This window comes from Mauremys reevesii, linkage group 9, assembly GCF_016161935.1.
Source record: "Mauremys reevesii isolate NIE-2019 linkage group 9, ASM1616193v1, whole genome shotgun sequence".
In the NCBI taxonomy this organism is placed as follows: Eukaryota; Metazoa; Chordata; order Testudines; family Geoemydidae; genus Mauremys; species Mauremys reevesii.
Window position 1 is genome coordinate 103,435,803 of NC_052631.1, and position 26,664 is coordinate 103,462,466.

A 26,664-nucleotide genomic window follows, 5' to 3' on the forward strand; every position below is an offset into this window, starting at 1 on the left:
TGGTGAAGTTGACAGTTCCACATTGGGGAAGGAGCAACAATGTGGATTTTGGGTAGGGGGATGACAATAAAGGGATTTGCTGAAGCAATGGTGTGTTGAGAGTTCTGGGTTAATTGAGGTAATAGATCACAATAACCATTTGTTCCTGTTTCTGCTTCTCATCTGACTGCTTGCTGTTAATTCTTTGTGTAGCCTGAAGAAAATTCGTAGTAAAGTCTGGAAACAGAGAATATCAAGTCCTTTGTTCAACACCAAACAGTACACAATGGAACTGGAGCGGCTTTACCTTCAGATGTGGGATCACTACGCTGCTGGCAACAAACCAGACCATATGGTTAAGCCAATAGAGAGCAATGAATCTGCATGAAGGACTCTGCCCACACGACTCTCCCAGAATTGAGCCTCTCAAACTCCTCTGCAAAGGAGATGGGAGCTAAAGACAGTGCATTTCTACTTAATCTGCCTGGTACTCTGTGACTGAAGTGATTCATGATGGTGATTTAAGAGCACAGACAGACATACTTCGTGCATAATAGGGAGAGGCTGTAGAGATTGGGAACTTTCTATTCCATAAGGAGTTTGAAAAAGATTGAGTTGTGCACATGTGCTGTATGTTTGCAAGGCCTGGTGCTTGATGGGGAAAGTGTGAACTGTCCATCCAATTGTGATTTCATGGATTGATTCAATCTTCCTATGAATTTCTCTCTTATGTGGATTGGGAATTGGAGCTTTTTAATGTTTGATTTCAGGTGTTCCTGTTGGTATATGTGCGATTCTTCCATGACATGATTTCCAACTAGTGAGTGTTGCTCCCTGCATTAACTTCTTAACTGTGCAGATTGAAAGGGCATATTTGCTGGTGTAGTCCTTTTTACAGGTTTTATAAACCACTTGAGCCTATATCAGCCTTTTAATGTTTGACCTCTGTTTTGGAACTTTCTGTACTGTGTTGATTTAGATGAGAACTCAGTGCTTGGTTTAAAAAAAAAAAAAGATTCTCCTGTATCTCAGCTAATTGGCTTCATGATGACAACTCCTATTCTGTTGAAAAACAAAATTGGTTTAAAATTAATGCCCCTGAACTGTTTTGAAATAAACAAACTGGTGCCAAATACAAATCCTTCAGGAATTATTGTTAATTATGTACAGAGGCACAGTCCTATGTACTGTAGCAAGGACTTTTTTAAAATAAAGCTCTGGTTTGCCCAGTTTGACCCATTTGACCAGCGTTTCGCCTTTACTACCCCTTTCTGTGCTGCTGTCAAAACAATGTTCTGGGCTGCTGGCCTTTTACCTTCCTTTCCATAGCTTGGCTTTTAAATAGTTCTATTCATTTCAGCAGAAATGAAATCCCAGGTAAGTATAGATTTTTCATCTACTAAACATCTGCATCAAGTATATTTAATGTTTTTTTTAAAGTATTCCAACTCTGAAAAGCTCTCAAGTGGGCAGTTATATATAAATATATATATATATAATTAATTATTGCAGTATTTAAGGACCACCCAGAAAGGCTTTTTTCTTAATGTGGGGGTGTCATCTTTATCTCACTGATATGAGGTAACTTGGAGGCCATGGGCTGTATGTAAACTCTGATGCTGAGTTTTGTATTGAACAAGCATGAATTACCGTAAGTAATTTTGTTCTTAAATCTGTGCAGAGGGTCATGGACTGCAGTTTAAAACAAACCAGTGTCAGTCTTGCTAAGTGTGCTACACACATCTATTCAGTAACAGGTAACAATTTGTCTTCTAGTGCAGCAACAGAGAACTGTGTTCGAAGTGCTGCTTTTGATGCACTTTTTATCTAAGTCTTAGTTGATGCTTTTGAATGTAGCCTAGGTGATGAATGCTTAGTATAGGATGCCTTAGTTTGCTGGTAGATTACCAGGTGCTAATACCCGAGCAAGAAATCTTGTGTCATTTTCTAACCAGAAATGAAAAGGGGGGAAAGATACCTTTTATTGGACCAACTTCTGGGGGTGAGAGAAACTTTTGAGGTTAGAGGGTATGTTGACACAGCACTGAAGAACCTGTGGCTAGCCTGTTAGGGGCTGTTTTGTTGCTGTGTAGATAAGCAGGTGGGAAGACCTTTCTCCCTGAAGAGCAGTGCTATGTAAGCTTATCTCTTTCAGTAACAGAAAGTTGCTCCACTAAAAGACAGCCTAGGCCAACTGTGGTTACACCCCCCTCCCTAACCAGCATGCACATTTATAAATTGCACTCTTTAAAAGCCCAGCCTTATAGCTTTGGACAATTGAAACTACCTAGTTTCAACCCGTAAAAATGAAAAGATGGTAGCACCTTAAGAATTGATGCTGCAAGTTACTACACCTGAAACAAAGCTGCACTAAACCACTCAACTTTCACCAGTGGCGTGCTCTGCATAGGTGAGACTGCTGCAGGGTGCCCGTTGAGCTTTGTTCCTGGCGTGGGACCTTGCTGCTTTCACTGCTGCTCTGCTTATTGTAACAGGCTTTTGTTTCCAGCTAACTGCCTAATAAAAAGATCACTGCAAACAACGTGTTTTTGTCATAATCTTTGGCGCCAGCGGGAGCGCGTCTCCGCGGGGGGGCGGGGGGCGCTCATGGGTCTCCACGCGGGAAGATGCGCTGGGCGCGCGCTCGGGAGTCGGCGCCGGGGGGCGGTTCCCTCGCTGGCAGCAGCCGCGCCCGCTGGGCTCATGCGGGGGCGGGGGCGGGGGCGGGCCGCTGCGATTCGAAGGGCCGTTCGGGCTCCGTGGCGCATGCGCAACCAGACCGGCAGGGTCAAGTACCGCCCCGGACGTGGCGGCGCTGCAGTGAGGGGCGGGCGGGCGGGAGGTTTGAACGTAGCAGCGGCGGGTTCCACGCGAGGATGGCGCGGGGGCCCAGGCAGCGCGTCCGGGTGAGAGACTTGTGGGGGTGAGGGGCTGTGGAGGGGAGGCGCGGGCGCGAGCCGGACCCAGCGGGGGAGGGACGCGGGCGGGTGCCGGAGAATCGCGGGGGAAGGGCGCGAGCCGGGCCCTCGTGAGGGAGTAGTGGGGGCGGGAGCCGGGCCCTGGCCCTGTGGGGGCATGAGAAGCGGCTGGGCTCGCTTTAGGGCTAGGTCATTCTCCGTTGTCTTCCCCTTTCAGCTGGGAGCCCCCAGACCCTTGGTCAGCATCCCTCCGGTTTCCAGCCTTGGGCCTGATGGGGCCTCTGTACAGAGACTGCTGCTCTTGTCCTCCGACGCAGAGGATGACAGACAAGGCAACACCTGGTTGGGGACAAGGAACCCCCCACACGGGACTGCACAAAGTAGGTGAATTTGCAGGATTAATGTTTCCTATACTCTGCCAAGTTGTGAGGGAAGTGAAGGCACGAGATTAGGTGTTGGGGTGGGAGGGACCAATGTGTTGGAGAGGAAACTCATATGAGTGACAGCTGAAACATGGGGGAGGGCAGCCTGAAAGGTAGGAGAAGATCTGGGATTGATTGTGAGTCCAAACCATTAATGCTGTAGTGTTCCTATTTTGTTGTGTGGATTTATCATGCAAACACCAGCTCTGTACACAATAAATGATTCAATTAGAGAGTTGGACTGAGGGAAGACTTTAAAAGCTGTACATGATAACTATCTCAGGTATCAGAGGGGTAGCCGTGTTAGTCTGGTTCTGTAGAAGCAGCAAAGAATCCTGTGGCACCTTATAGACTAACAGATGTTTTGCAGCATGAGCTTTCGTGGGTTAATACCCACTTCTTCGTATGCAAGCAGTGGAAATTTCCAGGGGCAGGTGTGTATATATAAGCCAGCAAGAAGCAGGCTAGAGATAACGAGGTTAGATCAATCAGGGAGGATGGGGCCCTGTTCCAGCAGCTGAGGTGTGAAAACCAAGGGAGGAGAAACTGGTTCTGTAATTGGCAAGCCATTCACAGTCTTTGTTTAGTCCTAAACTGATGGTGTTAAATTTGCAAATGAATTGGAGCTCAGCAGTTTCTCTCTGGAGTCTGGTCCTAAAGTTTTTTTGCTGGAGGATGGCCACCTTAAAATCTGCTATTGTGTGGCCAGGGAGGTTGAAGTGTTCTCCTACAGGTTTTTGTATATTGCCATTCCTAATGTCTGATTTGTGTCCATTTATCCTTTTCCTTAGAGACTGTCCAGTTTGGCGATGTACATAGCAGAGGGCATTGCTGGCATATGATGGCATATATTACATTGGTGGGCGTGCAGGTGAATGAACCGGTGATGGTGTGGCTGATCTGGTTAGGTCCTGTGATGGTGTTGCTGGTGTAGATATGTGGGCAGAGTTGGCATCGAGGTTTGTTGCATGGGTTGGTTCCTGAGCTAGAGTTACTATGGTGCGGTGTGCAGTTGCTGGTGAGAATATGCTTCAGGTTGGCAGGTTGTCTGTGGGCGAGGACTGGCCTGCCACCCAAGGCCTGTGAGAGTGTGGGATCATTGTCCAGGATGGGTTGTAGATCCCTGATGATGCGGTGGAGGGGTTTGAGCTGGGGACTGTATGTGATGGCCAGTGGAGTCCTGTTGGTTTCTTTCTTGGGCTTGTCTTGCAGTAGGAGGCTTCTGGGTACACATCTGGCTCTGTTGATCTGTTTCCTTATCTCCTCATGTGGGTACTGTAGTCTTGAGAATGCTTGGTGGAGATTTTCTAAGTGTTGGTCTCTGTCTGCGGGGTTAGAGCAGATACGGTTGTACCTCAGTGCTTGGCTGTAGACAATGGATCTTGTGGTGTGCCCGGGATGGAAGCTGGAGGCATGAAGGTAGGCATAGCGGTCTGTAGGTTTTCGGTATAGGGTGGTGTTAATGTGACCACCACTTATTTGCACCGTGGTGTCTAGGAAGTGGACCTCCCGTGTAGATAGGTCCAGGCTGAGGTTGATGGAGGGGTGGAAGCTGTTGAAATCATGGTGGAATTTTTCTAGAGTCTCCTTCCCATGGGTCCAGATGATGAAGATGTCATCAATGTAGCGTAGGTAGAGAAGGGGCGTGAGTGGACAGGAGCTGAGGAAGCGTTGTTCCAGGTCAGCCCCACAATATGCCAATATTTTTATGGCTGACCAGGCCAGTCCTCGCCCACAGACAACCTGCCAACCTGAAGCATATTCTCACCAGCAACTGCACACCGCACCATAGTAACTCTAGCTCAGGAACCAACCCATGCAACAAACCTCGATGCCAACTCTGCCCACATATCTACACCAGCAACACCATCACAGGACCTAACCAGATCAGCCACACCATCACCGGTTCATTCACCTGCACGTCCACCAATGTAATATATGCCATCATATGCCAGCAATGCCCCTCTGCTATGTACATCGGCCAAACTGGACAGTCTCTAAGGAAAAGGATAAATGGACACAAATCAGACATTAGGAATGGCAATATACAAAAACCTGTAGGAGAACACTTCAACCTCCCTGGCCACACAATAGCAGATTTTAAGGTGGCCATCCTCCAGCAAAAAAACTTTAGGACCAGACTCCAGAGAGAAACTGCTGAGCTCCAATTCATTTGCAAATTTAACACCATCAGTTTAGGACTAAACAAAGACTGTGAATGGCTTGCCAATTACAGAACCAGTTTCTCCTCCCTTGGTTTTCACACCTCAGCTGCTGGAACAGGGCCCCATCCTCCCTGATTGATCTAACCTCGTTATCTCTAGCCTGCTTCTTGCTGGCTTATATATACACACCTGCCCCTGGAAATTTCCACTGCTTGCATACGAAGAAGTGGGTATTCACCCACGAAAGCTCATGCTGCAAAACATCTGTTAGTCTATAAGGTGCCACAGGATTCTTTGCTGCTATCTCAGGTAGTGATGTAAATTCTGTCTGAAGGAGAAAATCTGAAGGCATGTTTAAAAGACATGCATATATACAGTAAAACTTTTTAGACCTTTTTGTAAAGAAGTAAAATAAAACATACCTTTGTTTTATTTGTAGTTTTCCATAGCAGTGTACACATTTTCTAAGTATCAGGGGATAATTGTGTTAGTCTATATCCACAAAAACAACAAGGAGTCTGGTGGCACTTTAAAGACTAACAGATTTATTTGGGCATAAGCTTTCATGGGTAAAAAAACCTCACTTCATCTGAAGAAGTGGGTTTTTTTACCCACGAAAGCTTATGCCCAAATAAATCTGTTAGTCTTCAAGGTGCCACGTTTTCTAAGGGTTTGGGGGAAGGTCTGTCTAGGTGCCTTTAGTTAAACCTATATAAAAATAGAATACCTTTTAAAGTTCATGTTTCCAAACAAAAAATCTACATGACTATTAACATTCAATTTTCCAATGACGAACTTAACAGTAAGCAATTGTATTATACACACCAAAAAGATCAATGTGTCTTAATTGTATAACTGACATCCTATGCCATACAATAAGCACACATCATGCAAGTACAGAAGAACCTCCAAGTTAAGAACATCTCAGAAATGGAGGTTATTTGTAACCTGAATAAAGTGTTATGGTTGTTCTTTCAGAAGTTTAGAACTAAACATTGACTTGATACTACTTTGAAACTTTGCTATGCAGGACAGTGCTGCTTTCCCTTAATTTTTTTTAGTGGTTTACATTTAACACTATACTGTATTTGCTTCTTTTTGGGGGGTGGGGGTGTCTCCTCTGTTGACTCATTGCATACTTGCAGTTCCGAATGAGGTGTGTAGTTGACTGATCAGTTTGTAACTCTGGTGTTTGTAACACTGAGGTTCTACTGTATGGCATTTTATTTTAAATAGTGTAGTGAGAGAGGTACTGTAGAAAAATGACTTATATCAGGGCAACCTCTGCACATTTCCATTCCAACTGTGTACATCAAAACACTTTGCTGCACTTGCAGCACCTAAATAACAATGTTACAATCCTAAAAGAGACACTACAAAAAATTATTTCCTCTTAAATTCCGTCTATCAAACACAACACTAACATCTACTAAAAAGCTGTGCCTTCTAATGCAACACCATGCTAATTCAATATTCTGAACAATTAGAAAACATCAGTTTCTATCTACTTCATGTAGTCAGTTAAAAGTTGCACTTACTAAGTGGAGGTGGAGGGAAGTAGTATGTTTGGGGTGGGTGAAGTAATGTGAAGAGGCAAAATCACGGTTAAGCGAAATGAGACCTCATACTCTGTGATGGGACAGTATAAAAATCTGAAATTAATAGAATTGCTATAGGTTGCAAAGGATGGCTGAGGACTTAACTAAAGATTTACTGGCACTATTATGGCTATATGGTGCAATATTCAGTTGAGCATCCTTAACTGTTTTAAATATTTTATTTGTTTTATTCAAACAGAGCCACCAAAAAATGCAGTGTACTTTGCAGCCATAATAATGACAAGAGTCTACTTTGGAAGAGTTTGCAGTCGAAGTTCCTAGTATTGCTACATGAATAGTCCGAACAAATTTAATGTGACTACTCACTTATGTAGCATACTGATGTTATGTAGCTGTCTGCAGGATCAGGGCCTAAGTAAGTGACACAGAGATAAAGGGAAGAGAACACACATTATGGGGAACATCTACATATTTCCACTCATGGAATTCAAGTCATCTGCCAAAGACTGCAGCTTCAAGGAAATTCAGAGCTGTCTGATTCTGTCATACAGTAATTCTTTAGTGTATCTAGTTCTAGTTATTTCCATTTTTCCCCCAGTATATACTTATGGTAATCTTACCCTTTTTTGGTGTGTACCAGCCAATTATACACACCACCACCACACACACACACACACACACACGCTTCGAACAGTGTGCTTGCTGCCTTAGGATAAGGTGGTTTTGTTTTGTTTTGTTTTTTCTCAGGTTGCCCATTCCACCGTCTCTGCAGTCTGGGAGAAGTGCACCCCCCAGACAGATATGATTACTGGGCTTACACGCTGTAAACCCTTAGGGAATATCACCTTAGACTCCAGGCCTTTCTCCTGTTGGGAATCTCTTTGGGTGAAATCAGCTGAACTGCCTGGGGTACCAGGCAGGGGTTTATGCAGACCCTTCAACAGTCTTCTTTAGCTACAAAAGCCTCTTCTAGGTTCTATAAACTGACCTTGGCACTGCCAGCACTGTGCTTAAAAAACCTATATTACAAATGGGGAAAAGATGCAGTAGATAGCAAGCAATATAAATTAGAATTTATGAAGTGTAGAAACTTGATAAGAGAACCCAAAGAGATTGGGAGGAAAATCCATGGCTGACTGTGTTAAAGAGTTTAAATATATCAAGAAGGAAAGGAATCCTAACAGTGTTCTAGATGGAGATGGTAAAATTGTTCATGATGTAGCAAAGGCAGAAGTGTTCAGCAACTACAGAGTGAAAGGGAATGATGTATTAAGGCTATTTTTAGCTGAAAATTGACATATTTTATTGGTAATTGACTAATGAGAATCAACCTTTCCTTAGGAAAATAACTTAAAGTACAAATGCAAAACAAGATTAAAATTGATTTAAATGTTTCTTGCTGATTTAAATTGCTTTGATTTAAATCAATCCATCCTCTTGGAAGTGGCTACTGAGTGGAAGATTAGTGACTGATTATATAGTATATCCTCTCTAAACTGGGAATTCCTTGTTCTGTGTTTGTACAGTGCCTAGCACGACGGGGTCCTGCCTAATGACTAGGTCTCATATGCGCTACAGTTAAACAAATAATTAACTCCTGACTTTAACCTTGTTGAGGCTTCCCTCCTTGTGCAGTCCTATCTAGAAAGATGATCTGTTCTGTTTTCAGTTATAAAGACCAAAAATAAAGTGACTGCAGAATCCTGGCACACGAAGGATGACAGGTGAGAAAACTTTTTAAGAGATTAAAGGGCTGGTCTCTCATCCGTTCAAAAGTTGTCTTTTATTGTCTTTACTGTGTGATGATAAAGTTGTCTGCAGATAAGTTGTCTTGCTTTTATATAGATTTTTATCTTGTTTGTTTTTCTGTTTGGAAGAGCATCTGTGTCCCTTTTCCGAAATCTGAGAATTTGTGTTTTGGTTTTTTGTTTGGCTTTGAATGCCAAACCCAATGTTTGTGAGAGACTGGGGCAGAGATGAGACCTAGCAGGCTCAATTTCAGTCCAAATACTCTGATTTAAGGTGTTGGTTTTGACCTGTAAAAGGCTGCCTATTTGAGAGAGAGCCGCTCTCCATGTCATAGAATCATATGACTGTAATGGACCTCAAGAGATCATCTAGTCCAGTCCCCTGCACTCATGGCAGGGCTAAGTATTATCTAGACCATCCCTGACAGATGTTTGTCTAACCTGCTCTTAAAAATCTCCAATGATGGAGATTCCACAACCTCCCTAGGCAATTTATTCCAGTGCTTAACCACCCTGACAGTTAGGAAGATTTTCCTAATGTCCAACCTAAACCACCCTTGCTGCAATTTAAGCCCATTGCTGCTTGTCCTATTCTCAGAGATTAAGAACAACAATTTTTTCCCTCCTCCTTGTAACAACCTTTTATGTACTTGAAAACTGTTGTCATGTCCCCTCTCAGTCGTCTCTTTTCCAGACTAAACAAACCCAATGTTATCAATCTTCCCTCATAGGTCATGTTTTCTAGACCTTTAATCATTTTTGTTGCTCTTCTCTGGACATTCTCCAATTTGTCCACATCTTTCCTAAAATGTGGCATTCAGAACTGGACCCACTATTCCAGTTGAACCCTAATCAGCATGGAGTAGAGCAGAAGAATTACTTCTTGTGTTTTACTTACCACAGTCCTGCTAATACATCCCAGAATGATGTTCGGGGTTTTGTTTTGTTTTTTGCAACAGTGTTACACTGTTGACTCATATTTAGTATTTAGGTTATGGTCCACTATGACTCTCTCTCTCTCCCTCCCCCCCCCCCCCACACACACCCACACCCCACTTTCCGCATTACTCCTTCCTCGGCAGTAATTTCCCATTTTGTTTGTAATACTGCCATAGTTATGATCAGCAGAGGCATTCAAGCAGGACCTTCCTTGCTTAGAGAATGCTCTACTCCAGGGGTCGGCAACGTACGGCACGCAAGCCGATTTTTAATGGCACGCTGCTGTCTGCTGGGGTCCCGGCCCCACTCAGGCCCCCCGCCCACTGCTCTCTCCTGCGAGGGCAGGAGGCAGAAGCTTGGTCTTGCTGGCAGCCAAGCTTCCCCCTCCCCTACTTCTTTCCTCAGCATGCTGCTTTCCTGCCCCTCCTCCTCTCCTTTTCTGCGCCGATCAGCTGACCGCCCTTGCAAGGGGGAGAGGGAGCAGAGCCACAGCATGCTCGCTGCTCCACGGAGGAGGCAGAGAAGAGGTGGGGACGGGCCCCTGGGGAAAGGGGTGGAATCAGGGCATATCCCCTCCAGCCCCCTGCCGTGAGCACCCCATCCCTCTGCCCTGACCCCTGAACCCCCCCACAGCCCTCTGCCCTGACCCCTGCATCCCCTCACATACCCAGCCCCCCACCCCATGCCCTCACTCTTGCACCCTCCCACATCCCCACCCCCACCCTGGGCACCAAATGGGAGCTCCTGCACCCCCACCCCATTCCCACCTGCACCCCCAGTCTGGGGTCCTAGCTGTTGGCCCTGCTCATCCCGCTGCCGGTCTGGGGTCCCAGCTACCGGCCCCTTGCAGCCGGGTCCCACAGGCCCCAGCCCGCTGCCGAACTAGGTGAACAGAACCCCGGGCCGGCGGTGTAAGATCAGCATTTTAATTTAATTTTAAATTAAGCTTCTTAAACGTTTTGAAAACCTTGTTTACTTTACATACAACAATAATTTTAGTTATATAATATAGACTTATAGAGAGAGACCTTTAAAAAACGTTAAAATGTATTACCGGCACGCGAAACCTTAAGCTAAAGTGAAGACTCGGCACACCACTTCTGAAAGGTTGCCAACCCCTGCTCTACTCTTTTTCTCAAAAAGAGGTACTTGGCTTTTGAACCTATTCTCCCTATCCTTGTTCCATAATAGCCTGGGTATGTTAACGGTCAGGATGTATAATAAGGCTTATCTGTTTACTCAAGATTTTGCCAGAAGCTGATGTTATTGTGGAAGGTGAGTTTTGCTTGAGGATGCCACTGGGTTAACTGCTGGTTCTAGTTGAGGTTTTATTTATTTATTTTAAATTTGTCTCAGAGGACCCTGGATTATTGCGCTGCCTGGTTACGGGATGTCTCATCCTACAGTTTAGGAGAAGATGGTATAGAGACCACTCTTCCCCAAAGAAGTCCTGGTTCTTTCTTATGACTTCTTGTGTGCAGCAGGTTGAATTTTTAGCTTAATGAATTTTTAGTTTATGTTAGTAGGTTTCTGAGATTGACATTCAATTTTCCCTTAAACCATATTGAAATCTTCTTTGAAACATTTTCTCTTTCCATAGCTTCAGAAATAAGCAGTTGGAGTTCTTATCCACTTGAAATGTAAATAACTGATTAGAGCTGATTGAAATTGGAAAAAAAAATAATTGCAGAATATCTGTCAAATTTAAACAGAAATTTTCTGACAAGTTGTGATCTTGATCTGTGTAGTGTTGTCTGCCCATCTATTCTTCTTCGAGGAGCGTCCTTATGGGTGCTCCACTGAAGGTGTGTCAGCGCCCCATCCCTCTAATCAGAGATTCTAGATAGTTGTGTATGTTCGGCCTGCACGTGCACCCACCCTTCCTCGAGGCTAACTAGCTCTGCACTGGTGAACCGCCTTCAGTTCTTCTTTGAGTGCTGTCCCTGTGAGTGCTCCACTCTAGGTGACGGTGCGTCCTGGCGCGGTTGATCGGAGATCTTCGGTAGCAGTGCCTGGTTGGGGGACATGCACTCGGCTGCTGTCTCGTAGTGTCGTTAGGGTTTGCCTGAATGCATGTGTCCCGCACCCCCCATAGTTCCTTCTCAGCCATCCTTAGCTGAAGATGGGACTCAGGGCAGTGCTGATCCTCTTCCCTGGTTTCTGAAGGAAACAATTACAAAGAACCTAGAAATAGTAACATCCCAGTTGTTTCCCTTCCTTTAGAAGAGTTACTTAGTTTAAATAATTAAAAAAAAAACACTTTTTTCTTCAACTTTGTCTCCCGCTGAGAGACTCTCCCCTGGCATTCCTAGTGCAATAGTGCCAGGGGCTTCAGGATTCAAGAAATGTGCTTCCTGTCAGGACTTTATGCCAAGGTCCAATGGACATTCATGTTGTGTGAAGTGCCTTGGCGAGACACACGTCCCTGCCAAGTGTGTCCACTGCATGACCCTCAAAACTAGGGCTCATTGTGACAGGGACCTGCGGCTGAAAATGCTTCTCATGCAGAAATCCCTGCCGCCGCCGCCTCTGGAGACAGGCAATGGCAAACCCTGTCTCTCACGCTCCCCGGCCAGGTCCGAACCAATTGGGAACATGGCTTCACCCTCTCACGCAAAGAGGCAAGAAGCTCTGCAGCCTCCTATGGAGAAGAGCAGTAAACCCTCTCCCTCAGGTTCCCCTGCCAGGTCAGAACCTACCGGGAGCCAAACTTCACCCTCTCACGTGAAGAGGCAGGAAGCCCTAATGTCAGACACTCAAAAGGGTAAAAGAACTCCCACGGGGTCTTTACCCTTGGTGCTATCAGCACCGAGAGCAGGCAACTTTGACTGCCCCTGCATTTCAGAAGCAACTCACACAGGGCTCAAAAGCAGGGACCTGACTTCCCGCAGTGGGAAGCTCTTCTCGGCACCGGTCCCCCCTGGCACCGACAATGGACCCGGTGCTGACAATGCGTTCCACCCCCATTCTCGGCTCCTGCAAAAGTGAAACTAAAATCACTCCGGGCTGCCACTCACGCTTCACACTCTGCAGCACACCAGCCTAGGGAGCAGCAACAATTCCTGCATCAGCAGGATATCTCTGTGGCCCCTGAGCCTGACTCTCCGCTCCTAGACACGGAGCACTCACTGTTTGAACAGCAGCTCTCACCACCTGACCTGGATACTTTCACTGATAGTGAGAACAGCACACAGCAGCAGGCAGAGTTCTCCCTGCCTGAGTCTTCCCCTCCACTGGAGCCATACATACCCCAAGACATGGGGCATCATAAGAATCAGCCTCAGTTTCCCTACTTTGTCCCCCAGTGGTCGGGACCCAACTTTTCCTACCTGGCCTCAGTGATACCCATGGTCGGCTCCTGCCACCGCTCTTCCTTGCGCCCCTTCTACCGGATCGCAATCTTGTCCTACGCCTATATCCCCAGCTCTATCAACACCTACAGCTCCTGAACCCCCTCCTGAAGAGGTGGGCTATGAGCCCTTCCTGGGTTTACTGGCTCCTGCCTACCTATAAACAAAGCTTTCCTAGAACCAGCTGATACTCTCTGGCAGACCCCTGCCTTCATTCCGCCAACATGCAAGAAAGCTGAACATAAATACTATGTGCCCACGAGGGATGTTGATTTCTTATTTTCCCACCCACAACCCAATTCTATTGTGGGTGCAGCAATGCAGAGAATAAAGCAACCACACTGCTGGCCCATTCTGCAGGACAAGGGCCTCAAATGCCTTGACCTCCTGGACCGCAAGGTTTATACCTCTTCTACTCTGCAATTTAGAATTGCCAATTATTCCGCCCTCCTTACAAGCTATGACCATGACAACTACAACAAGCTCTTTGATTTGTCTCCCATGTACCGGAGGACAGGAGAGTGGACTTCAAGTTAGTCCTCGTTGAAGGTCAGTTGGTGTCTAGGAAGGCACAACAAGTGTCCATGGACATGGCTGGTCCAGCAGCCCGCACCACTGCCACTGCAGTGGTGATGAGCTGGTCTTCCTGGCTCTCGGCATCCGGTATCCCCAAAGAATTGCAGTCCAAAGTGGAGGATCTCCCCTTTGACACAAATAAACTCTTTTTTCCGTTTAAGTCCTTCACACTATGAAAGACTCTAGAGCCACTTTGCGCACATTGGGCATATACCCATTCATCCCCAGGAGACCATGGTATCAACCTTATCAGAGGCCCAGTGCACAATATCACCAACCCCAGTCCAGACCCTATGACACTGGGAGAAACCGCAACAGACCTCCTAGGCGCAGGCAAAACCAGGCACAACCAACTACTTCCCGCCATTGGGTAACAATAATTTTGAAGTGCTGGTCAGGGGTCTGCGTGACCACCCCTTGACTCCACTGCCTATTTGCCCATTTGGCTACTGCCTCCAGGCTTTCCCACCATGTCTGGCAACAGATCATGCAGGATCGCTGAGTCCTGGAAATACCTCAGTCAGGTTACTCCATCCCTTTCCTATCTTCCCCGTCCCTCTTCAGGGACCCCTCTCACGAGCACCTTCTCTGTGTGGAGGTGGCTCATCTTCTCCACCTAGGTGCAGTTGCACATGTACCGACGCAACATTGGAGAAAAGGGTTCTACTCCCACTACTTTCTAACCCAAAAGAAAGGCGGGGGGTGGAGACCTATATTGGACCTACGCTGACCGAACAAGTTTGTACGTGTACAAAAATTTGAGATGGTCACATTGGGCATAATAATACCCGTACTGGAACAAGGCCAAGACGCCTATTTCCATATATCCATTCATCCAGCACACAGATGCGTAATATTGAGGAATCGCATGAAGCATCTCATACGCACAATCTCTGTTCGCCCCAGAATATAGGCACAGACCTGCCTTCAGCTTCTTGGTCACATGGCAGCCACCACCTTCATGGCCAAATACACCACGCCGCACATGAGATGCCTTCAGGATTGGCTCAGCTCCAACTACAAACCCGGCAGAAACAGTTTCTGCATAACTCTGACTCCGCCACCGAACGTATTGGCCTCCTTACATTGGTGGACAAAACCAGAGAACCTATGCACGGGTGTTCCCTTCCATCCACGCTCTCCAATACTCATGCTGACCACGGACACTTCCCAGATAGATTGCGGAGCGCACTTAGGCGACCACAAGGCACAGGGCCGCCGGTCCCTATCAGAGACGCATCTGCACATCAATCTCCTAGAACTCAGAGCCGTCAGGCAGGGAGGAGCACGATCACACTCCTATATACAGCAGCCATTAAACTGTGGAATTGGTACATACAACATCACATAAGTCACCGCTTCCTACCTGCTCACGTGTCACAACACTACCGCTGACACACTCAGCAGACACTTCTCCGAGGAGTACGAATGAGCATTACATCCCATGATACTCCGACAGCTCTCCTCCCACTGGGGCACTCTGTTGATAGACCTGTTTGTCACTCCTCAAAACTGCAAGTGCCATCTATTTTGCTCCAGAGCAGGACTCGGAAACGCATCTCTAGGGGATGCGTTCCTCATTCCTTAGAACAGCTCCCTCATGTACGCTTTCCCACCTATTCCACTGATACACCGGGTTCTACGCAACATCACAGAGGACATGGCCCGGGTCATACTTATTGCCCCAGCTTGGCCCAAGCAGAAATGGTATCCTTATCTGCTACGCATGTCCATCCATCCTCCCAGGACTCTCCCCAACAGACCAGATCTCCCAGAACTGTGGTCAGCTTCTTCATCCGCAGCTCTGGAAACTCCATTTTTTGGTGTGGTTCCTTCTTGGTTTCAATTCCACGAATTAGCTTGCTCGGAACAGGTCCAATACGTCCTCCTGCACAGTAGAAGGGACTCTGCTTCTAAGTCTTACCTGCAAAAGTGGAAATGCCTCTCCATCTTGCACAGATGCCTAATACCCCAGACTGCAACCCTCCCTGACATCTTAGACTACCTTTTCAAAGTAAAACAGGATGGGCTTTCGCTCAGTTCTATTAGAGTACACTTCGCGGCCCTTACCACCTTCCATGACACTCTGAACGACTATTCACTTTTTGCCCACCCCACCATGAAATGCTTCCTCACAGGCCTGCAAAATCTCTACACTGAGATTCATTCTCGAGTAGCCTCCTGGAGTCTTCAACCTAGTTCTCCCAGCTCTTATGAAACCCCCTTTCGAGCCCCTGGCTACCTCATCCCTGCTCCACATGTCCATGAAAGTGGCTTTCTTGGTTGCCATAATGTCAACAAGAAGGGTTGGTGAAATAAGCGCCCTGATGGCCTACCCTCCCTACACCATTTTCTCTAAAGACAAGGTTACTATACAAACCTGTCCCACATTCCTCCCCAAGGTGGTGTCTACCTTCCACCTTCACCAGTCAATACTTACCTGTATTCCATCCCAAGCCTCAATTCCATCCCAAGCCTCACACGACTCCACAGGAAGCTGCGTTACATACCTTCGATATCCGATGGGCTCTTGCATTTTATCTTGACAGAACTAAACCATTTCGGGAATCCCCTAGGCTATTTGTTTCTATTACCGAGAGATCAAAGGGTGACACTATCTCTAAGCAAAGACTCTCCAAGTGGATCTTGGCCTTCATCAGATCCTGCTATCAGACCCAGAATGTTCAACCACCAGAGGGTGTTAGGACTCATTTTACTAGAGCAATGTCAACATCCATTGCCTTCCTCCACAACGTACCTGTTACAGACATATGCAAGGTGGCCACATGGACATCTGATAGCACATACAATCCAATGGGCTATTAATGTCTAGCAGATCAAGACTTTTACAATGATACCTCACAAGACATACTTTGTGCAAAACATAGCCTAATTATACTACAGTGGTGAATAAGGGGGTGCCAGGGTGTCACAGTAGCTTCCGCCTTTCATCTGGACCAACTAATTCACCTCCCCATATTTTTTTCCTAAACCACATTCTGACAACAGGGAGGCAACACTGCATATGCTGGACATTAGGAGAGCTCTGGTGTTTTATCTGGACAGGACTGAGGACTTCAGTAAATCTCCCAAACTCTTCCTTTCATTTGCGGAAATATCCAAGGGATCTGCAGTATCAGCGCAAATACTCTCCAGATGGGTTTCCAGATGCATTACCCACTGTTACCCCTTGCACATAACCTGCTGCTTCCATCAGGGATCCACATGCACTCCACGAGATCCATTTCCATATAGCTCATGTTTATTCAAAATGTCCCCATCTCAGAAATCTGTAGGGCAGCGACCAAGGCTTCTGCCCATACTTTTGCAGATCACTAAACAATTACCTGGGACATGCCTTGATGCCATCTTTGGTTCCACAATACTATCATCAGTAACAGATTCCACTCTGAAGCCCCACACCTCCGTGGGGGATACTGCTGTGGAGTCACCTACAGTGGAGCACCCATAAGGACACTACTCAAAGAAGAAGAGGAGGTTACTCATCTTGTGCAGTACGAATGGTTCTTCAAGATGTGTGTCCATATGGGTGCTCCACAACTCCTCCTCCTCCCCTCTACTATGGAGTTCTTACCAAGGGGCTCTGCGGTAAAGAAAGAACTGAGGGTGGTTCGCCTGCACAACGCAAGTTAGCCTCAAGGAAGGGAGAGTGCATGTTCGAGCCGCATGGACACCGCTGCCTCTAATCAGAGATTTTAGGTTCTGGGGTGCAGATAACACCTACAGTGGAACTTCCATAGGGCGACACATCTCGAAGAGCCATCATTATTGCAGAAGGTGAGTAACTTCCTCGCCTCTGAAGGGACTGTGTTCCTCACATCTGTTTTGTGCTTTATTTTGCAGCTCTCTTCTGCCCTTTTCTTCCAGTAGTGATGAAGAATTTGAAATATGTAAGTAAAGAGTGGTTAGAATGTTACTCTTGCTTTCTCAATGAGTGTAGAGAGGATGTATTCCTCATGGCTGCAAGAATATGAATTTCTTCTGGAATACCTTTTTACAGTGAATCTCTTTGTTGCAAAGCCTATTCTTTCTCCCAAGTCTTAAGGCATGGCAAGGGTTGAATGATGAGGGAGAGGGTAGCCAAAGAGCTGCTTCTCCTCTGAATAGCTGAGAATTTTAATCGTGAGATTAAGTAGGGTCCTTGTTCTAGAGACATTTGGATACTATTGGTAATATAAAAGTTGTAACAATTTTTGTCTATATATGCCCTTAAGGCATGGAATGGGATCACTTTTAGAAAGCTAAAATAAATTTCCTGTGATGTAATTCTCTCACATTCTGATTTAGTTTTATCTAGAATGAAGACTCCAAAATCCCTAGCACATCAAGTCTCGAAGAAACAAAATAGCAGGTGGGTCCTGGAATTATTGAATTGTCTGTAGTTAGTTATAGAGAGACTTTTTTTGTCTAATCCATGGCAGCCAATATGTCCCATTAATGAGTTATTTTGAATATGGAAAAATGAATTAGATCCTCTCTCATTTGCATAGGGTGTCATCAGTATCTGGAGGATTGGGCACAGGTTTAGAAGTCAACATTCGGAGTTCTAATCCTGGCTCTGCTGCTCATTGCAAGTGTGGCCTTGGTCACATTGCTTCTCCCTGTGCCTTAGTTTTCCCACTGTAAAATGAAGATTAGTTTTAAAAACAGCCTTATGAGTTATTAAAGTTTTTACAGCACTTTTAAAATGTAAAACATTACATAGATGTGAAGTATTGTTGTTTGGAGTCACATATCTCACTATTTTGTTATTGTTTTGGAGCACTGTATAGCTTGTAATGGGATATAATAGAATCATAGAAGATTAGGGTTGGAATAGACCTAGTCATCCAGGAGGTCATCTAGTCCAGCCCCTGCTCAAATGGAACCTTTCACCTCTGTCACCAGTTTCACTGCTAAGTAGATTTGGATTTACAGTTATTGTCTGACAGTCATTAGACCACTATTTGAAATGACTTGGTCTTGGTGAGTTTTAGAGAGGAGATGTCCATAACACTCAATCTTCGTTGTCTCTGGTACTAATTATTCCCATAGTTGGCAGTTTTGGCGGAGGCACCAAGTGTTGAATGATTCATGGAAACAGAACTCCCTTTTTACCAGTTGAAGTGATTCCTGCAGATTAGAAATGAGGCTTATTAGTGGGAGTGGAATGTGGGGGTTTGCAATGTGGAAGCCTGTAGTCTGGATTTTTATGGATCGAGGATTTAACAGTACTGGCAGCTTTGCATCTTTCACAAGTGCTAAATTCACATTAAAGGCAACCTTTTTGGTCAACAGTGTGATTTCTAAGCAGAATTTTATAAATTCTGTCTTTAAGGTTCCCTATCTGTATCCCTCATTCTTGTTACTGGATAAAATGATAATGGTCTATTTCAATATCTGAACTTAGTTTGCAAGCATGTTCTCATCCTACTGTAGCACTGAACTTACAAAATAGCCCATGATTCTTGAAATGGAGTTCTGTCTTTTGCTTAGAAGTTTAATGATAAATATTGACAAAATGTAACTGACAATGAAAAGTTACATTGAGAGAGTTCTTTGGTAATGGATGTTTCTAGTGAATAAATTAGAGCACTGTACCAGGCTGCTTTATTGTCAGCTTTACCTTATCAAGACAAAAATCATTCCTGGCTTCCTTTGCCTCATTTTATTGTTTCTCTATGGTTTGAATGAAATCATCGTTGACTTCAGGGAAGACTACTCCGATTTTACAAGAAAGAATGAGACAAGCAAGAAGGGTAAGTAGCCATCCAGCAACAAAGAGGGGACAAGAGTTTTAGCTGGGTGGAGAAATAATGCTTATTGTTCAGAGCTCACAATTATTCTTTAGGAAGAGCACAGAAATAGCTTTGGAAAAGTTTGGTCCCTTTTAGGGTAAGATAACAGGACATCTTCAATTCTGTTCGCTTTTTGCTGGATTAATTCTCTCCTTCCTCATTCTCAATTTCCCATTCCTCCATATGATCCTTCCCTTTTTCCTCTTCCTTCCTGTTATGCTTGTTTTAACTGTAGGATATCAATATCTTCACTTGTAGTACTTTTTAAAATCCTTTCCATATTTGAATCTTTTACTTATAAGAAAAATCCAGCTGCCATTTCCCTTCAGTGCCCTTTCACATGCTGCATATTTAAGACCTAAAATTGACCATATAATCAGCTAAATACAAACTCTTATGTGTGCGTAACTGCAGAAGCTTTCTTTTATCAGAAAGAGTGGCTGTAATAAAGTGTTCTCTAGCTATTCTTATCTTGTATCAGACTGGCTTAAACTCCTTTTGCTGGCACAATGTGGACCCAACATACATACATTTTTGATTGTTTGTCTGCAGTGCAACTGGAAGTAGTGTGATCCTAGGTGTGAATGAGCATGGGTTGGATGAAGTTGCTAAGATTCCTTTCTCTGCCTGGTGGTTTCATGTTTTCCAAAGGATCTGATTAACTTGCATTAAAACATAAATGCTGAAATCTTTGAATTTTTCTTTTTGAATTGTAGCAGTGAAGAATGTTCAGAACCAGAAGAAGCCAGTGACTTCTAGAAAGGAAAACACTTACGCTCAGGAATGGCTGTATCCAGAGATTTTAAGTGACAGTAAACATGATGATTCTGTTTTCATAAAAAGTACATGGTCTGACCACTGCCAAGAAATTGAAGCGAGGGGCTTGAAGGACAACCTGCAACAGATACAGCAAACTCCTTCACAAAAACAGAAAGAGTTTGATATTTCCAAATATAGTCCAAATTCATCTCTTGACGGGAAAGAAAGAAATTGGGAAGAGCGTGCACGGAACAACACGCAAACCATGGCACTACGACATAGTGCAGCATTAGGGCCAGACAGCTCAGAGGATGAATTTGAATCTTTAATAGAGCGGATAAAGAAGCGAAGCATACCACTGACTCCAAGTTTAACTTCAAACAAAGCCACTCTATCCCTATCAGCCACTACAGGTAGGAGAAGTCATTCTTTATTTCTGTATTCTTAATCATATTTATTCATGAAGTATCTTGTGCAAATGGCTGGCAGTATTAACAGCATAGTTTTAAAAATGTGTTGCACTTCTGACATAAACAGGACTTATGACTCATTTTTGCAGAATGTTCAGACATATCAATGAAATGAGCATACGGAGAATTGTAGCTTCCCTAAATTTAAATTACTTAAATTAAATTATCAAGGAACTAACTAATTTTTGTCCATTATTTTCATAGTTATAATAAATTTTAAGCTTCAGTAATAGATTTTTAGTTTGGAATTTCATTTTAAACTTTCAACAAAATCAAAGCTAACTAAAAAATAAAAATCAGTTTCCTACAAGTATGACAGGAATTGACATACAAAATTCATTTAAATGATAATTAAACGCCTTTAAATTAGAGCAGTCAGATATTAAAGATCAGGTGTTAAGCTGGACAGTTATTTAGAGTTATAATTCTGCACCTATTCTGTGTTCTAAGATGCTTTTGTTTCAAGATGTATTTTTAGTTTTGTCAAGAGTTCACAAATCAGCACTTACCCGCTTATTATTAACCAACTATAACTTAAGCAAATCTATACCCTCTCCTCTTCAAAAGCCCTTAAAATAGATATCTGCAGTGTACCCTTAAAGTTAACAGATAAAGGCAAATGGCACACGAGATTAGCCTCTCTCACCCAGGGGCTATGATGGGGAATTCTCTAGAGGATACTGGCAAGATTGGAGGTGTCACCAGGAGCAATGCAGTCATATTGGCCTTCTCTTAGGTATTACCCTGAATTTAAAAGGGCTGAAGAAAGGCAGCCACAAAAGGAGCCTTCTCCGAAAATAGTGCAAGGGAAACTTCTTGCACCAGCATGGTCTCATTTGGATCTGCTACGCCAGTGGTTCTCAAACTTTTGTACTGGTGACTCCTTTCACATAGCAAGCCTCTGAGTGCGACACCCGCCCCCCCCCTTATAAATTAAAAACACTTTTTTAAATATATTTAACACCATTATAAATGCTGGAGGCAAAGCAGGGTTTAGGGTGGAGGCTGACAGCTTGTGACCCCCCCATGTAATAATCTCACGACCCCCTGAGGTGTCCCGACCCCCAGTTTGAGAACCCCTGTGCTACGCTCTTGAGTACTGAGGGAAGTCTCCTTTATTTGTCAACTGGAAGAGCTTGTCAAATCTTTGGATGTAGTTAGTATTTCTATTGCTGTCTATTCACATAGGGTCTTTTCTCCCCAGTCACAGAGCAGAGTGGTTCATGTACTTACTGATAATACTACTACAAGTTGGGAGGACCACATTTCAGCCAGATGGACAGAAAGGTTAGAGTTCTGTGGGAGTGGTGCATAGTACACTACATTGATTCTATAGCTTTCTGCCTACATACTTGCAGATTGATGAGCAGAAACCTACATGATCAGCAGAAGTAGTTGCTCAAGAACTTAGTAGCAAACATACACTTACTGTGGATGTATCTGGAAACAGACCTGTTTGCAACAAGAGACACCTTCAAATGTTGAGCTCCAAAATAGGACAGGCAACCAGTTCATCTTGAAGGTGTTTTCTTTTAGAATAGGGCAGTGGTCCCCAACCTTTTTGTGGCCAGTAGCACATTCATGTTTTCAGAAGAGTGTGGCGGGAGCCAACAATTACTCACATACAGGGCCGGCTCCAGGCACCAGTGGAGCAAGCACGTGCCTGGGGCAGCACATGCAATGAGGCGGCATTCCGTCCATTCTGCAGTCAGAGCGTTTTTTTTTGGTTTTGTGTTTTTTTGTTTTTTGGGGTTTTTTTGGCGCCAGTTCTGGGCAGTGCAGAGAGAAGCTGGAGAGAAACCGGGAGGACAGAGAACACTGGCACCCTGCAGCCCCAGAGTACTCTGTCCCCAGCAGGTGCGGGGCCGCGGCTTCTCTCCAGCTTAAGCCACAGCCCCGCGCCTGCCAGGGACAAAGAACACCGGCGCCCACAGTCTGCAGCTCTGGAGAAACCAGAGAGAAGCCGCAGTCCCGTGCCTGCCAGGGACCAAGAACACTGGCGCCTGCAGCCCCGGAGTTCTCTGTCCCCAGCAGGCGCGGGGCCGCAGCTTCTCTCCCCTGCTGGGCACTAGGCGGGCACACACAAATGCCCTGGTGGGTGCCATGGGGCCCATGGGCACCACGTTGGGGACCACTGGAACAGGGAGTAAGACTTCTTTGTTCTACACACAATTCCTCTAATTCATAGAGTTCTTAGGAAAATCAAACAAGACCAAACCAAAATTATTCTAATTTGGGGGGCCTGAGAGAGACAACAGTAGTTCTCAGATCTTCTGTTCCTATCACAAAGGATTTATTGGTTTCTCTCTGCAATTCCAGACCTATTGACCTAGAAGAGGTTGTATTTCTAGACTCTCTCCACTCCATAGGACTTTGACAGATCTGGATCTGGTCTGTTTGTGGGGGTGAAGGAAAGGTACAGGGGATTCTATTAAACTTCAGGAAACAGTCAACTTGCCTTTGTTATGATCGTAAGCGAAATACATAGTTCATTTGAAATTCCTGGGGCGCTCTCATATTGTCAGTAAAAGTACATCTAGCAGCCATCTCCAGCTCACACAGCTTAATTGAGCAAAGACTTCCTTTATCCATGATATAGTACAAAGATTCTTGATGGTGTTAATGAATCCTTGGGTTAAAGAACCCACACCTAGATTAAAGTCCCATGTAATACTACTTAGCCTTGGTCTACACTATGAGTTTAGGTTGAATTTAGCAGCATTACATCGATTTAACCCTGCACCCATCCACATGACAAAGTCATTTTCTTTACTTAAAGGGCTCTTAAAATTGATTTCTGTACTACTCCCCTGACGAGGGGATTAGTGCTGCAATTGCCCTTGCTGGGTTAAATTTGGGGTAGTGTGGTCGCAATTCGACAGTATTGGCCTCCGGGAGCTATCCCAAAGTGCTCCATTGTGACTGCTCTGGACAGCGCTCTCAACTGAGATGCACTAGACAGGAGAAGGCCCACAAACCTTTGAATCTCATTTCCTGTTTGGCCAGCGTGGCAATCTGTAGGTGAGTGCAGATTTCATCAGCAGAGGTGACCATGATGGAGTCCCAGAATCGCAAAAGAGCTCCAGCATGGACCAAACAGGAGGTACGGGATCTGATTGATGTATGGGGAGACGAATCCGTGCTATCAGAACTCTGTTCCAAAAGACGAAATGCCCAAACATTTGAAAAAATCTCCAAGGGCATGAAGGACAGAGGCTATAACAGGGACCTGCAGCAGTGCCGAGGGAGGGTCGACCGACGACATGGCTTACAGGGAATTAAAATCAACGAAGGGGGTGGGTTTGCATCAAGAAGAAACACACACAACTGTCACACAGAATGGCCCCCTCAAGGATTGAACTCAAAACCCTGGGTTTAGCAGGCCAATGCTCAAACCACTGAGCAATCCCTCCCTCCCTCCCCACTATTCCAGGCAGGACTGAATCTCCATTAAACTTTTCAAGGTGCCTCTGACAGATCTCACTGAAATGATTATCGGCCGTCGATTTCACGGAGTGGGGGGGGGAGCAAATGAATACAAAACAAAATCTGGTCTCTTTCTTGTTTTGATCCACTCCATCTCTCTTATACATCTTAGGCTGGCAGCAGATGGTGCAGTACGATTGCTAGCCATCGTCATCACCTGGCTGCTTGCCAGAAGATGGTGCAGTACGATTGCTAGCCATTGTCATCTCCTGGCTGCTCACCAGAAGACGGTGCAGTACAACTGCAGGCAGGACTGAATCTCCAGGAGACGAAACTTAAAAAGAGAATAACCTGGAGTCACTCCCATTTATGTCCAGGCGCCCCTGACCAACCTCACCGAGGTTGGCTAAAAGAGCACCCAGGAGACGACGACAATGGCTACCAATCGTAATGCACCATCTGCTGCCAAAACGCAATGACTGCTGCTGTGTAGCAATGCAGTACCACGTCTGCCAGCACCCAGGAGACATACTGGAGACATACTGTGATGGTGAGCTGAGCAGGCTCCATGCTTGCCGTGGTATGGCATCTGCACTGGTAACCCAGGAAAAAAAGGCGAGAAATGATTGTTTGCCGTTGCTTTCACGGACCGGGGGGGGGCCTGGTGACATGTACCCAGAACCACATGCGACAATGTTTTTGACCCATCAGGCATTGGGATCTCAACCCAGAATTCCAATGGGCGGCGGAGACTGCAGCAACTGTGAGATAGCTACCCACAGTGCAACGCTCCGGAAGTTGACACTAGCCTCAGTTCTGTTGATGTACTTTGCCGAGTTAATGGTCTTAAGTGGGGACACACAAAATTGACTGTATAAAATCGATTTCTAAAAAATTGACTTCTATAAATTCGACCTAATTTCGTAGTGTAGACATACCCTTAGTCATTAAACCTCCATTTGAACCTATGGGAGAATGTTCCTAGTTTCATCTCTTAGTTAAGACAGCTTTATTGTAGCTATTATATCTTTTAGGTGAGTGAGAGAGCTACAGGCTCAATTGGGGGTTTTAGCTAGCAGTGTCTGTAGGTCTGTACCGTGCATTACACCTCCTTGTGCTCCTGTGTGAGGTCATATAGGCAGGCAAAACCCACTGGCACTGTAGCTTCTTCTCCACTGCCCTCTGGTTGAGACAGTCCAGAGTGATGTCTGCTGCATTCATAACTTTAGTCCTTTTAGTTTTACTTATTCTAGTTTTAATTTAGTTTTTACTCTGTTTTATTTGTGTACTTTTGATTTCCTAAGCACGTGTGCGCTTTTGGGTGATTACCCCCATCAAACTTATTTTCTGTGGCCAGGGTCTTTTGCCCTCAGTTGTTCTATCCACAGCTTTCCTGTCTTGCCAGCCTTTGATGGACCATTCCTCTTAGCTCCCTAGTACCAACCATATTCCTTTTGTATGATGATCTTTGGGCCTCAGAAAAACCAGGTCCTCTCCTAAGGGGGCACAAAGAAGGACCTTGTCTGGTACCATCCTGCCTGTTGGAGCCAGAGCCTCCATCTGTGCTACTACTTTTAAGCACAGCTCACATCCACTGGTACCAACTTGACCGTTTGCCCCTCCATGGGCTCTGATACCAATAGGAGCCCTGGGACTGAGGGCTTCCCCTTTGAACACTGCAGAGAATAAGTAATTGAACTTGGACATCTCTGTCAAGGACTCTACTCTCTGTTTTTCCAACATTCTCTGGAGGTGTTTCCAGATAAGATTGTCCAGGATCAGCAAGTACCCTCATCACCCCTTGCTGGAGCAACACTGGAGCCCTACTCTTTTTCTCTATGCACCACCGCAGTGGTCATTTTGGAATGCTTGGGCCCCTTGTGACGACTATAATAGGGTGCCTGACTGCAGAAGACCAACCAACAGCCCCTGGTACTGCAGCAACAGCTTTCAGTACTTCAGGACACTCTACCCCAAAAGAAGATTTCTGATGAACATGAGCTAGTAGGTGAGGAAGAGACACCACTGTCATCATCTCCCGATGGGGCCATGATATCTCCTTCGCCAGCTTATGCTGACAATGTCACATCCTTTCGGGACCCAATTAAAAGAACTGAGGAGTCATGCTATGTTCCCCTGGAGGAAATCCGGGAGTCTCAGCACCCCCTTGTGGACATCTTATACTGTGTCCCCCAGGGTAAAAATGCTCTGTCCATCAATGAGATGATGCTGTCTCCAGCCTGCACCATTTGAGAGATGCCTGCCACTATCTAATCCACCTGCAAGAGGGCACACACAAATTACTTTGCTGGAATGTAGGGGCTAGAGTACTTTTTCTCACACCCTTCCACCAATTTTTTTTTGGTGGATTCTGTCAATGAAGTGTGGCAAGTCATCCCTCCTTCCTCTCCCAGATAAAGAACTCGGATGACTGGACTTGCTGGGGAGAAAGAGCGGAACTCTCCAGCTGCTCTACAGTTTAAGGACACAAACTATTAAGCTTTAATAGCTAAATCCAACTTTACAAATTATGCAGAATACATACAATTACTGAT

At 45.2% G+C, this 26,664-nt stretch overlaps 2 protein-coding genes across 3 annotated transcripts in view; both read left to right on the plus strand.

The window, feature by feature from the left end:
- The window catches only part of OGT (O-linked N-acetylglucosamine (GlcNAc) transferase), an 85,229-nt gene extending 82,935 nt beyond the window's left edge, over positions 1-2,294 (plus strand). For both annotated transcript variants that reach the window (XM_039487818.1, XM_039487819.1), the window contains exon 22: positions 193-2,294. In XM_039487818.1, the coding sequence (XP_039343752.1) occupies positions 193-367 (175 nt within the window). In that variant the 3' untranslated portion in view covers positions 368-2,294. The remainder of the gene's footprint in view (positions 1-192) is intronic.
- A 485-nt stretch (positions 2,295-2,779) lies between these two features.
- Positions 2,780-26,664, plus strand: part of GCNA (germ cell nuclear acidic peptidase) — a 53,982-nt gene continuing 30,097 nt past the window's right edge. Inside the window, exons 1-7 of the mRNA XM_039487060.1 lie at positions 2,780-2,885; positions 3,115-3,277; positions 8,713-8,767; positions 17,521-17,567; positions 17,965-18,028; positions 19,369-19,415; positions 20,171-20,626. Coding sequence (XP_039342994.1) covers positions 2,856-2,885; positions 3,115-3,277; positions 8,713-8,767; positions 17,521-17,567; positions 17,965-18,028; positions 19,369-19,415; positions 20,171-20,626 — 862 coding nt within the window. The 5' untranslated portion in view covers positions 2,780-2,855. The remainder of the gene's footprint in view (positions 2,886-3,114; positions 3,278-8,712; positions 8,768-17,520; positions 17,568-17,964; positions 18,029-19,368; positions 19,416-20,170; positions 20,627-26,664) is intronic.